Source organism: Entelurus aequoreus, linkage group LG02, assembly GCF_033978785.1.
Source record: "Entelurus aequoreus isolate RoL-2023_Sb linkage group LG02, RoL_Eaeq_v1.1, whole genome shotgun sequence".
NCBI lineage: Eukaryota > Metazoa > Chordata > Actinopteri > Syngnathiformes > Syngnathidae > Entelurus > Entelurus aequoreus.
The window spans coordinates 86,577,784-86,592,620 of NC_084732.1; the positions used below are offsets into that span (position 1 = coordinate 86,577,784).

Consider the following 14,837-nt stretch of genomic DNA (forward strand, 5'->3'; position numbering starts at 1 on the left):
GCTGCGACTGGCGGCACTTGGCGGCATGGAGCAGGTAGCGGAACTTGGCGTGGAGCTACCACGGGTGGCGCTTGGCGTGGAGTTGCGACTGGTGGCGCTTGGCGTGGAGCTGCGACTGGTGGCGCTTGGCGTGGAGCTGCGACTGGTGGCGCTTGGCGTGGTGGAGCTTGGCGTGGAGCTGGTGGAGGTGGCCTAGCTGGAGGCTGTGGCTTGGCAGGTCGAAAGACTGGTGGTGGCGGCCGTGCTGGTGGCTGTGGCTTGGCAGGTCGAAAGACAGGTGGTGGTGGCCGAGCTGGTGGCTGTGGCTTGGCGTGATGAAAGACTGGTGGTGGTGGTCGTGCTGGAGGCTGTGGCTTGGCGTGACGATGCTGAGCCACCCCACCTGAACAATTCCCAGCCCTAGCCCCCCCCTCAAGGAGCGGATACCAGACGCGCGCCCTGCGGTCTGGAATCGTTTCTTTGGGTGGGTGGAGGGTGGTCAGGAGGGGGGCAGAATCCTCCCCTCCAAACTGTCCAAAAAGTCTTTCTTTCCCCCCCACCTGGGCTTTTGTGGGTGAAAAAAAAATTTGTGACTTGGGCGTGGCTTTAATCCGGGGGGGGGGGCATGGAATTTGGGTGGCTTGGATTGAACCGGTAAAGAATTTGGAAAAAAAATCTCCAGGTCTGTGGAGTGCTCCTTGAGCTACCAGGCTGGCTGACTTCCATTTCCGCCCGGAGGGGGAGGAGCCCGCAGGAGTGGTGCATCCTGTCCACTCGCGAAAGTCTTTCCTTGGTGACGCGCCGATCGGCACCAGCTTGCCTCCGGGCCCCCACATCATCCCCCTGCGCTCCCTGGGGGAAAAGCGCAGTGTTTCCGCTTCCATAGCGTGCAGGACTTCCCACGCTCCCTCGTCCAATTTTGCGGGAGAACTCTTCTGCTGGCGACATCTGTCAAGACTTGGTCTGTGGCGTGGTTTTTTCTCCCATGGTGCAAAGGAATTGGACCAAATGTGGCGTGCAGGTGAGGACATGTTTAATATATTAACTCAAAAAAGGCTCAAAAGGGGATAAACAAAAAGCGCTCACAGCGGAGGGAAAAAAACTTGACTATGAAAACAAAAGGCGCGCACAATGGCGGAAGTACAAAACTAGACTATGAAAACAAAACACTAGCACAAAGGCAAAAAACTATGAACAATAACAAAACTTACTTGACATGACAAGAGGGGCAAAAGGAAGAGCAGCATGGATCATGAGGGTGAACAGAGTGATGTCGCCAGGCCGACTGCCTGGCAACAATGGCCTTAAATACTGGTGACATGATTAGTGAAAACGTGAGACAGGTGCGTGACATGAGGATGTGAAACAGGTGTGTGACAAGACAGGTGGAAACTAATGGGTGACCATGGAAACCAAACCAAACAAGGAAGTGCGACCAGGAACTAAAAAAAGAGCCCAAAACCCAAGCAAAACAAAAACATGATTAACACAGACATGACACAATCAAGCTAAGAGGAACGATTGGCCCCTGGCTCTTGTCACAAAGACTTTCCCCGACCAGGACGGGAAGGTCAGGAAGATAGAACTGAAGGTCACAAGATCTGGATCTGCAAAGACTTTTCTGAGGCCTGTCTCTGAGAGTCCTTCTCTTGGCAGCTAATGATACAGACTAAGTTAAGTTAAAATAAGTTAAGTTTTTGAAGTTTACACAGTTTCCACAACAACGATGATAATGGACTCTGACAGAAAACAAGCACCTAAATTCAGCATCGACACTACTATGCTCCAAGGGACGACTAAACAAGAGGACCTACATTCAGGATTGCATCCACCTACACTTATAGAGATTATTGAAACAACATCAAAGATTGTTGAACAAGAAAATATGGAACTAAAAACTTCCTGCCATAAAGATCACAAAAACCAGGATTTGGAAAATGATATAGATCCAGATACACATTTTTTCTCCCACATCAGTAATAATTGTTTTTATTATACAGATGCTCAATATAATAGCAACATTAAATGTGATAACAAATTGTCAATTATTCATTTTAATAGCAGAAGCTTGTATGCAAACTACAACAACATTAAGAACTTTTTGGAACACATCAACGAACCCTTCAAAGTGATTGCTGTCACAGAAACATGGATTGATGATAAAAAAGGGATAGATTTTGATCTGGAAGGATATGAACTTAACTACATCAACAGAACCAACAACAATGGAGGAGGAGTAGCTGTGTACGTGATGAAGAACCTGAACTACAAAGTGGTAAAAAACATGTCATTTGCTATAGATAATATCTTAGAATGTATAACCATTGAAATATGTCAGGAAAAAAGCAAAAACATATTCATCAGTTGTATATATAGATCACCTACGTCAAGTATAGAAACATTTGAAGAATGGATCAAGGCAACTTACATGGACAATGGTCAAAGAATAATTTTCTTATGTGGTGACTTTAATATTGACTTATTGAACCCTATCAAACAAAAGTCTATTGATGACTTCATTGATAAAATGTACAGCATCAGTTTATATCCTAAAATCACAAAGCCAAGCAGAATCATAGGACACTGTGCCACGCTTATTGATAATATTTTTACCAATGATTTTGATAATAACACTACAAGTGGTCTACTTATAACCGACGTTAGTGATCTTCTGCCAGTTTTTACAATATATGATGGAAACTACAAGAAGAACATGGAAGACAAAAGGACATTTCGAAGACTGTGCACAGAGAAGAGGATGATTGCCTTCAAAATTGAGCTACAAAAGCAAGATTGGGACAATGTGTACAATGAAAAAGAGGTTGATGAAGCATATGAACATTTCTTAAACAAGTTCATAATACTTTATGACAAACATTGTCCATGGATACAACTCAGTAATAAGCAGAGAAAGAATAATCAACCATGGATGACAAAAGGATTAAAAAATGCTTGTAAGAAGAAGAATACACTATATAGAAAATTTATAGCACAAAGAACTATAAAGGCAGAAATTAAGTACAAAAAGTATAAAAACAAGTTAACATACATACTACGATCATGTAGAAAATAATATTACAGTGAATTATTGGACAGGAACAAAAATAATATGAGAACAACATGGGGCATCCTCAATAGCATTATTAAAAATGGAACTAAGAGGGACTACCCTCAATACTTCTTAGACGGAAATAAAAAAAAATGACAACTAAAAGGAAGTAGTTGAAAGCTTCAATAATTATTTTGTAAATATTGGACCAAAATTGGAAGAAAGTATTCCAGACCCAGTTCCAATTGAGGACTATAATGATACCATAGAGCAAAATCCCAACTCCATGTTCCTCAGTAATGTGACACAGGAGGAAATAGTTACAATCGTGAAAAAATGTAAATCTAAGACTTCAACTGATTGTAACAGAATTGATTTGGAAACAATAAAAAAGGTTATTGAAGAGATCTCAGGACCATTAATGCATATTAGTAACCTATCATTTCAAACAGGTACATTTCCAAACAAAATGAAAATAGCTAAAGTTGCACCAATTTATAAGACTGGAGGCAAACATCAATTTACAAATTATAGACCTGTTTCTTTACTTCCACAATTTTCTAAAATTATTGAAAAACTGTTCAATAACAGATTAGAGAGTTTCATAAATAAAAATAGAATACTCGAAGAGAACCAGTACGGATACAGAGCTAATGTTTCAACTTCAATGGCTTTAATTGAAATTACAGAAGAAATTACCAATGCAATAGATAGTAAAAAATGTGTGGCAGCAGTTTTTATGTATCTAACTAAAGCATTTGACACAATTAATCACAATATTTTAATCAAAAAACTAGAACGATATGGCATCAGAGGGTTAGTCTTAAACTGGATAAGAAGTTATCTAACGAACAGGAAACAATACGTGAAGCTAGGCGAACACACTTCTACAACACTAAATATATCCTGTGGTGTACCTCAGGGATCAATACTAGGACCTAAATTATTCAATCTCTATATAAATCACATTTGTAAAGTTACAAAAGATTTAAAGTTAGTATTATTTGCGGATGATACAACAGCGTTTTGTTCAGGAGAGAACACACAGAAGATAATACAAATAATAACAGAAGAAATTAACAAATTAAAAAGATGGTTTGACAAAAACAGACTATCGTTGAATCTCAGTAAAACTAAAATAATGCTATTTGGTAACAGTAGAAGAGAAAGTCAAACACAAATAAAAATAGACGGAATAGAAATTGAAAGAGTAAATGAAACCAAATTTCTAGGTATAATGATTGATGATAAATTGAACTGGAAATCTCACGTAAAAAATATAGAACATAAAGTTGCAAGAAACACGTCAATAATGAATAAAGCAAAACATGTTTTTTTTTTTCTCAAAAAAAGAGGAGAAATATAATCTTAGAGAAAAACGTAATTTAAAACATTTGTATGCACGTACAACACTTAAGACCTTCAAACTTAAAGTGTTTACAAAGTACAAAGAAGAAGAACCATGACAAACATTCTCAATTTATTTCATCCATCCATTCATTCATTCTTAAAGTAATCTTACTTATCTCATCATACGAAATATGACTTACTTCACCAATTATTATTATTAAATTATTACTATTATTTATTTATTTATTTTTATTGTGATTACTTATGGAGTTTATTGTGAATAAATTGTGAACAGGAAGTGAACAAAAAGTTTTAGCAACTGTTATGTAAAGAAAAGGGGTAGGATTAAATAAGCTCTGCTTCTTCCTACTCCTTTTCGAACATGTTGAAAAGAGAAACAGGAAATTGTGATGTATCATGTTGTATGCTTGCATGTTTGAAATAAACTCAAACTCAACTCAACTAAAGTTAAGTTAGGTTTCTGTAATTTGTAACAAGCATGTTCCTACTGCAGTTCGAAATAGTGGTATAGTATTTATACCAGGCGGGGAGTGTGACGTAACATTATCAGGTAATGAGAAGGGACCTTTATTTTGAAGGCGAGTTGCTCCCTCCTTTAGTTTCTGGATGTCTCCGCGCGACAGTCAGATGCTCACTCGTTTACACACGAGACAGATTTACGTGTTTTAGCGCTCCAAGTTTGTTGTTTCTTCCCACAAAGTGCCTCGGAAACATTGTCTGTAAGTCCTGTGTCTGTTTTATTCAGATTCAGATTCAGATAGGTCTTTATTGTCATTGCACAAGTACAACAAAACTTTGTTTTCAGCACAAACCCGTTCAAGATTAGACATATATATATATATATATATATATATATATATATATATATATATATATATATATATATATATATATATATATATATATATATATATATATATATATATATATACTGTATATATATATATGTATGTATGTATGTATATATATATATATATATATATATATATATATATATATATATATATATATATATATATATATATATATATATATATATATATATATACATATATATATATGTATATATATACATATATATATATATATATATATATATATATATATATATATATATATATATAATATATATATACATATATATACCGTATTTCCTTGAATTGCCGCCGGGTATATAGTATGCGTTTGCCTCGATTTACCGCATGGACAAACTCGTTTCGCAAAATAATTAGCGCATGCCTACAATTACCGCCGGTTAAGTCACGTACCCACTACGTATTTAGCGTTACCCGGCAGGTCGCGGTATTGCAAATGTTCGTTCAGCGTATTTTTTGCACTGGTATACAGTATAAAACGAGGGACACGTCACTAGTTTAGGGGGCAACGACTAAGACTTTCCGTGACATATTTCATAAAGGCTGTGACATATCGTTATTGTGTGTATACTGGCATTTATACACCGGCATATTAGCGCAAGCGACATGCTGCCAAAACCAATCGCATGTAAACTTATCTTTAGAAATGCTAATGTATGCACGCTAATTACAAAACAATAAAATTGTTTTAATGTTGGTGACATAGTTTAACATAAATATATGCATAGATCTACATAACATATGTCCCGAGTCCTGTGTGCAACATCCAGCATAATATATCACAATTGATTATACCGGTATACATTGTACCGCTGTGTTATAACGCAGGCACTTGGGAGCCATTCAACAATTACGTATGCAAAGGGGGGTGGGGTTGGGGGTCAAAATCCTGGGGGGAAATGCACACAATTAAGTACCATCTTTTTTATAGTAAATTTTGCGTACGAGGGTTGGGGTCAAAATCCTGGAGAAAAATGCGTACGTAATTGTTGTAATGACCCCTTGTAAAAATAAAGAGTGTCACGTTATAATTGCCTTTTCAGACCCAAACAAAAAGAACTCCCGGGATGATTCATTGTGCTTTAAATTTTATTGCGGCATTAAGCGATGTCATGATTATCCTTACATCACACTCAAATTTATAAGCGCATGCCTAAATTTACCGCATGCCTTTGGTAAGCGCCGGAGTGAGAAGAGGTTTTAAATTAATTACCGCCGGTGCACTAATTCAAGGAAATACGGTGTATATATATATATATATATATATATATATATATATATATATATATATATATATATATATATATATATATATATATATATATATATATATATATATATACATACATACATACATACATATATATATATATATATATATATATATATATATATATATATATATATATATATATATATATATATACATATACATACATACATATATACACATACATACACACATACATACATACAGAAGATGATATATATATATATATATATATATATATATATATATATATATATATATATATATATATATATATATATATATATATATATATATATATATATATATATATATACATACATATATACACATACATACATACATACAGAAGATGATATATATATATATATATATATATACATACATATATACACATACATACATACATACATACATACATACATACATACATACAGAAGATGATATATATATATATATATATATATATATATATATATATATATATATATATATATATATATATATATATATATATATATATATATATATATATATATATATATATATATATCCATCCATCCATCCCCTAGAGGGGGGGGGGGTTACCCACATATACGGTCCTCTCCAAGGTTTCTTATAGTCATTCACATTGACGTCCCAATGGGGTGAGTTTTCCTTGCCCGTATGTGGGCTCTTTACCGAGGATGTCGTTGTGGCTTGTACAGCCCTTTGAGACACTTGTGATTTAGGGCTATATAGATAAACATTGATTGATTGATCCATCCATTTTCTACCGCTTGTCCCTTTTTGGGGTCGCGGGGGGTCGCTGGAGCCTATCTCAGCTGCATTCAGGCGGAAGGCGGGGTACACCCTGGACAAGTCGCCACCTCATCACAGGGCCAACACAGATAGACAGACAACATTCACACTCACATTCCCACACTAGGGCCAATTTAGTGTTGCCAATCAACCTATCCCCAGGTGCATGTCTTTGGAGGTGGGAGGAAGCCGGAATACCCGGAGGGAACCCACGCAGTCACGGGTAGAACATGCAAACTCCACACAGAAAGATCCCGAGCCCGGGATTGAACTCAGGACTACTCAGGACCTTCGTATTGTGAGGCAGATGCACTAATCCCTCTTCCACCGTGCTGCCCATATTTACTTATTGTTGTTTTTGTATCTTAAAGGGTAACTGCATATTTTGAGAATTGTGCCTATCGTTTACATTCATTATTAAGGAAAAGGATACATAAGTTTATTTTATTTTTTATTTTTTGCAGTCTAACATGTAAAAACCGGCTCATTCTTGGTGGCTAGCAATGCAGCTAATGGGAACAATCAATTGTACCTCTATCAAAATCACTTTAAAAATGCATTCACCAATAAATCATTCACGTTCCGTAACCTGTATAATAACCAAGCTGCAGCGACATGTGTTAAACACTGAGAAACTCTTTTTTTCGTGTACTAACACATTGGCGTACTACGTTATTAGCTGCAAAAGCTAACTACAGTAAGAGATAAGATAGCTATTACATCAGCACAACAAAGTTTGAGTTTGTAATGCACAACATTGTGATAGGACAACAATTTGTACTGACATGAAAACATGGACAGTATCTGTCAAGTACAAGCCTACATTTCATTGTTTGTTCGTACACAGCTTGCCAGACGGCGTATGTACTTTAGTTGTAATAACACGCATGAAGTGCTGGGTGTATCATGATCGATATTAAAGTGTGACTAACTCGATGGACAGTTGTCTGTTTGGTCCAGCTGCCGGGGACATTTTTTTCTGGATTATTTGGGGTAAGCCCAAATGCATGCAGACCTCACTCTCTCAGCTTCTGTCCAAGTTTCGCCCTCCTCTTTGTGCTGGCTTATATAAACAGTAGCTCTTTCTCCATTCATTCAGCTTCAAAAAGTGTTGTGAATCCTCATTTGTCCAAAAATAGTCGTCTTCGTTGTCTATTACCAAACCTGCCATGATTAAAAAACCCACTCGTGTATGACTCCAGGAGTACGAGCACAAGTTGTTGCCGTGCGCTGCTATGGAAATGGAAATCAATGTGCAGAAAAAGTCATTTCCGGCAAAAATAAAAATTACGAAAATACGGTAAATATTGTACATATTACATATTGTTATGAAAGTGTCTGTTACTACATTATATACTGTATATACTTGCTGTGTGTATATAAAACGTTGATGGAGGGTTTTGAAGTTGTTTTAGAGGGCTTTGCTACAACGGTGGAAAAGTATGGTGTTGCATTTGTCCTTTATTTGTGTTGCCTCCACTTGATTTGGTGGAGGAACATGTGAAAAACTTTTTATAATGTGGGTTGGGGGCTCAAAATTAAATTCTGATTAGGGCCCCAATTTAGCCTGTCTGTAGTATAATATTTATTTTACTAATATATTATAGTTATTTATAAAAATAAATATTTTTTTCGAGACCACCCTGGGCCCTGGCACCCCATTGAGCCTATGGGCATCTTTAGGGGAACTGCACTATTTTTTGGAATGTTGCCTATCGTTCACAATCATTATGAGGGACATGGCGATGGATGGGTGTTTTTTTATGATATATGATCAAAATTTCACTTAAAATGGAGCCTATGGCAGCTGTGCAATTCAGCCTATAAAGCCCTTAAAAAATATTCAAACACCTCCATTGAAAGCAAACAAACATAATAAAACATTGGGAACGGTGTGGCTCCGTTGATAGAGCCATTGTAGCCATTGTTTGTTGTGTCCTTGAGCAGACACTTCACCCTTGCTCCTGATGGGTTGTTGTTAGGGCCTGGCATGGCAGCTCCCACCATCAGTGTGTGAATGTGTGTGTGAATGGGTGAATGTGGAAATAGTGTCAAAGTGCTTTGAGTACCTTGAAGGTAGAAAAGCGCTATACAAGTATACCATGTTGGCATCCAGACATTTCGTGCTTGTAAGTACAAGCACGAAGACATTTCGTGCTTGTAAGTACAAGCACGAAATGTCTGGATGCCGACTGCTGGGATGTTCATATATTCCATTTTAGGAGAAGAATGATTCATAATCTTTGCAAGTCCTTTTGTGTTCTTTTGTCTGAATATCTACTCGGACTCCTTCTGTGGACAGGTGAGAAGCATGATTTATAATGCAGAATACATTTATATGGAGCAAGGAAGCGAAAAAGCAGCAGACGACTCAATGATATAAACATAGGGACACACGGAGGTGATCACGGCGCCAATATTAAGAGTTTGTCTGCGTTAGCGCTTATAATAACAATATCTCTAATACTTGGTTAATATTCAAATCACAAAATGTAAATGGAGTATTGTTGGTGGTTTTTGAATGGTTATTTATAGGATTTAATGGGCGAAACAGGAGCTCCCGTTGGCTTTGCTGTAAGCGGACCTTTATTTACTTTTATTTACAAGTTACAATGCATAAAAAATACATCTGTTTTAAAGGCCTACTGAAATGAATTTTTTTTATTCAAACGGGGATAGCAGATCCATTCTATGTGTCGTACTTGATCATTTCGCGATATTGCCATATTTTTGCTAAAAGGATTTAGTAGAGACAACGACGATAAAGGTCGCAACTTTTGGTTGCTGATAAAAAAAAGCCTTGCCTATACCGGAAGTAGCGTGACGTCACCGGAGGAAGGACTCCTCACATTTTCCCATTGTTTACAATGCAGCAAGAGAGATTCGGACTGAGAAAGCGACGATTACCCCATTAATTTGAGCGAGGATGAAAAATTTGTGGATGAGGAAAGTGAGAGTGAAGGACTACAGTGCAGTGCAGGACGTATCTTTTTTCTCTCTGACCGTAACTTAGGTACAAGGGTTCATTGGATTCCACACTTTCTCCTTTTTCTATTGTGGATCACGGATTTGTATTTTAAACCACCTCGGATACTATATCCTTTTGAAAATGAGAGTCGAGAACGCGAAATGGACATTCACAGTGACTTTTATCTCCACAACAATACATCGGCGAAGCTCTTTAGCTACGGAGCTAACGTGATAGCATCGGGCTCAAATGCAGATAGAAACAAAATAAATAAATCCCTGACTGGAAGGATAGACAGAAGATCAACAATACTATTAAACCATGGACATGTAACTACACGGTTAATAATTCCCAGCATGGACATGTAACTACACGGTTAATAATTCCCAGCTTGGCGAAGCTTAACAATGCTGTTACTAATGACGCCATTGAAGCTAACTTAGCAACGGGACCTCACAGAACTATGATTAAAAACATTAGCGCTCCACCTACGCCAGCCAGCCCTCATCTACTCATCAACACCCGTGCTCACCTGCGTTCCAGCGATCGACGGAAGGACGAAGGACTTCACCCGATCATCCGTGCGGTCGGCGGCTAGTGTCGGCTAGCGCGTCTGCTATCCAAGTCAAAGTCCTCCTGGTTGTGTTACTACAGCCAGCCGCTAATACACCGATCCCACCTACAACTTTCTTCTTTGCAGTCTTCATTGTTCATAAAACAAATTGCAAAAGATTCACCAACACAGATATCCAGAATACTGTGGAATTTTGAGAAGAAAACAGAGCTTTTTTGTATTGGATTCAATGGGGTACCAATACTTCCGTTTCAACGATTGACGTCACGCGCATACGTCATCATATATACACGTTTTCAACCGGAAGTTTAGCGGGAAATTTAAAATTGCACTGTTAGTTAACCCGGCCGTATTGGCATGTGTTGCAATGTTAAGATTTCATCATTGATATATAAACTATCAGACTGCGTGGTCGGTAGTAGTGGGTTTCAGTAGGCCTTTAATGTCTTTCATAATGATTGTGAACAATAGGCAAACATCCCAAAAAAGTGCAGTTCCCCTTCAAGACCTAACTCTGGGTTTGTACACTCATGTTTCTTCTAAACTAAATCAATTTGATGCTACTCAACCTTGTTATCCTTTTTTCCAAATGAGAATCGATAAGAAAAACGATAAAGAACTGGAATTAAAAAAAAAAAAAAAATTCCCACCTTTAGTGACCTATGCTGGTTAATATAATCAATAACATAGCTTTATAGGTAGTATTGTTTTTATCTGATCTATCAACTTGGTCAAAATGTTGATTTGTATCCTAATGCTGTCTTTGCCGATTAGGCTTGAAAAGTAACGTGTCAAAACCATTTACAAGTGGATAGTATCTTAGTAGCTTGCCTGCTGGATAATGGACAATGTAAAGTTTCTATTTAGCAAACGGAAACTTTACATTGTCCATCGGTGGGAAAGTGAGTCCATCCGTGTTTTGCTGTCATTTGAGGGTCATGTGAAGCTGGAATCTCTCCTAGCTGACTTTGGGCAAAAAAGGACTGGTTGCCAGTCAATCACAATCAATCACACTAAATGTACGTTTATTATACATATTAGATATTTGACTGACAACCAGTCTCCAGTGTACCACACCTCTTGTACAATGTAAGCTGGGGTAGGCTCCAGTTTACCCATAACCGTAATGAGTACAAGTGGTATCGAAAATTATTGATGGATGAATGGATAGCATTGGCTACTCCACTGACACAGAGTCACACTATTCCTGAAAAATGTTGTCCAGTTTCCAAATGTTTTAAATCTCTCATCAACTCACACAGATAAAACAACTTCTGACAGCTTAATCCCAAATCCCGAACAGCATGCACGAAACTGAGCGTCATGTTCAACAATAAAATCCCAATTACAATCAATAGCAGAATCTCTAAATCACATACGTTTACACGCACACCCAGTATCAACTGTTAAAAACAGCCAATCAGTTCCCACTGAACAGATGCTACGGCCTTTGTGGCATCTAAAGCATTGGTCTTTTCTCTCTACCTAATCGGGCAGAGATTGTCCTGGTGTAAAGATAAACTCTTATTCTCTTAGAAACATTCTCCTAATCCCACAGGGAGATTATACTGGGAGGTTGTTAGAAAATATAACGGCATGGAGGATTTGTAATGTATCCCTACAGTGATTCAGAAACTCTCCCTCTAGGTGAAGGATGGATAGCTGCATGGATCAGAGAAATTATACTACAATTTGTCTGATTACTCACCTATATCAGCCTCTTTGTGGTTCTTTATAAATTCAGCAACCTCAAGATTTCGAGCTATAATATCAACCTGAAGAGAAAAACAGAGAGGACCTCATTTCAACCCTTTACATCAATGAACAAAATGTTTAGTGTGTGTCAACATATTTGTTTAAAACCACAAAAAATAAACGAAAGAGCTCATAGTGTTCTGTTTAATCTCTTTTCAGCCATCACTTGCTGAGTTTGAACACGATAAAAAGTCATTGTTTCAGGGGTAGTCAGGTCAAGTCACTCTGACTTGTAATCTTCATGGATTTAACCATCTGTAGCCAGTAGTCTAATAATCTGTGACAGACACACACATGCACACTCTAAGATACGCACATGACACAATTGGGAGCAGCTCATGAACATACAAGTCACATGTTCATGTGTGGGGGAGAGAGGGAGAGGGCGGAAGCTGCTGCTCTTAAGCTTTCTGTTGCTCTATCACAGCAGCTGACTGCCTTCCGTGCAACGGTGCCTTTACTACAAACATTACTGTACAAATTGAATGACGCATAAGAAGTAACATTTGTATTCTTAGTGTTTTGGAGACAGCTTAATAGTTTTGACTCAATATGCTCAGTGTGCTTGGAAAGCAGTAACAAGTATGTTTTTTTAGGTAAAAATGGAAGGGGTTTTATTGAATTTTTTGTAAATAGCATAGTCATGACAACAGTCCATTTAATATGTGCTTCTATCGATAGATACATAGATAAATATATATATAGATAGATAGATAGCTACTAATGCTGTAAATTATACTCTAGCTCAAGTACATACAATTGTGCGCTCTGTTTTGTTTCCACTAGGGGGCAGAACAGGGGTTTATGACAGTGCTGGTAGAATTTATGGGAGGTTACTACTTTGCCATTGACCTAGATATCCAGGTGTCGCTCTTTCTGAAGACAGTAGTTACGTCAGACGGACTGCTCCTGAAATATTAAAGGGTTTACAGTACGCTTCATTTTCAATGACATTACGCATACATACATAGCTTATAAACACACACATATGCAAAGATACACACACACACACACGCACTTGCGCCTGCGCGCGCACACACACACACACACGTGCGCTACACACACCCGCCAACACACCTACACACACACATCTCAAGGGAGACCCAACAGCATTATATATGCATGCCTGCTATGAATGCTGCAGAACAAATATCAGGAAAAGAGCGAGGAAGAGCAGTTGCATTATTAAAGCAGTGCTGGCTTGAATTGCCTCCTCTGCTCCCGTCCTCCACAGTTGACCTTTTCTTCATAAGCATTGCATTTCTCAACAAGCACTCGAGAGTAACTTGTGATTATGCTTTCCACAAGTAGAGAATGATATGGTGCAATAATATACAAAATACAGCTCAAATGATCTCCCTGTGGAAAAAAAGCTTGGATATTTGAAGTTAAATGACCATCAAATGTACAAGCATGTCAAGTCTCTGCAGAACAAATGAAAGTGTCCTGTGGGGTTGACAGGGGATGACCATGCCACTCTGGGTGAATGTTGGCAGCACTGCACACAACTATGGCAATTCCCTCATGGTAAGATGTGTGACACATCTTTGATAGGCCATCGGGAGAAAGTGACACAGTGATGGACAAATTTGTCATTTTCACCTTATAATAATGTGGATTAAAGGGGGGAGCTTAATGCGGCGGGTTAAGCAGTTGCGCAGTGTTTTGTTGGTTCTTTTTAGCGATTCTCGCTGTTTATTTCACTGTGCTGTCAGTCGAGTTTTTGCTGTACCCTTGCCTGATTAGTGGAACCTCGAGTTACGAGCGCCTCTATTTGCGACCTTTTTTTGGTTTACAGACCTTTATACTGCGCCAAATATGCCTCTGTGTACGAGCGATGTCTCGGCGTATGAACACTTTATTCATTCATTCACTTTGATTGCTGCTTGAAACCATCGGGGGTGCCATTTTGACTACATCACTTCCTGTACATGAGGGCACTGCCATTTTGAAGAGGCGGGGTCCCCTACGTCACATTCTGTTTACAACCTGTACACACAGGCGCGGCCATCTTGAAGAGCTTCGACGGTGAGGGGCACTTCTGGCTTGTTTATTTCCGCAATTGTCCTACCTTGCGCCGGTCAGAGCTGTGTCAGCCTGTCTTACAGTTCACTTTTTGTGATCAGAAACGCTTTAAACATGTCCAAACTCTCACAGTCTCGCAGGATAGCTTCCGGTTAAAAATCGGTTAATGC

General features: G+C 38.2%; 1 protein-coding gene across 1 annotated transcript in view; it reads right to left on the reverse strand.

The window, feature by feature from the left end:
- Positions 1–14,837, reverse strand: part of shank2b (SH3 and multiple ankyrin repeat domains 2b) — a 562,868-nt gene that overhangs the window by 524,784 nt on the left and 23,247 nt on the right. Inside the window, exon 4 of the mRNA XM_062036576.1 lies at positions 12,596–12,662. Within this exon, the coding sequence (XP_061892560.1) occupies positions 12,596–12,662 (67 nt within the window). The remainder of the gene's footprint in view (positions 1–12,595; positions 12,663–14,837) is intronic.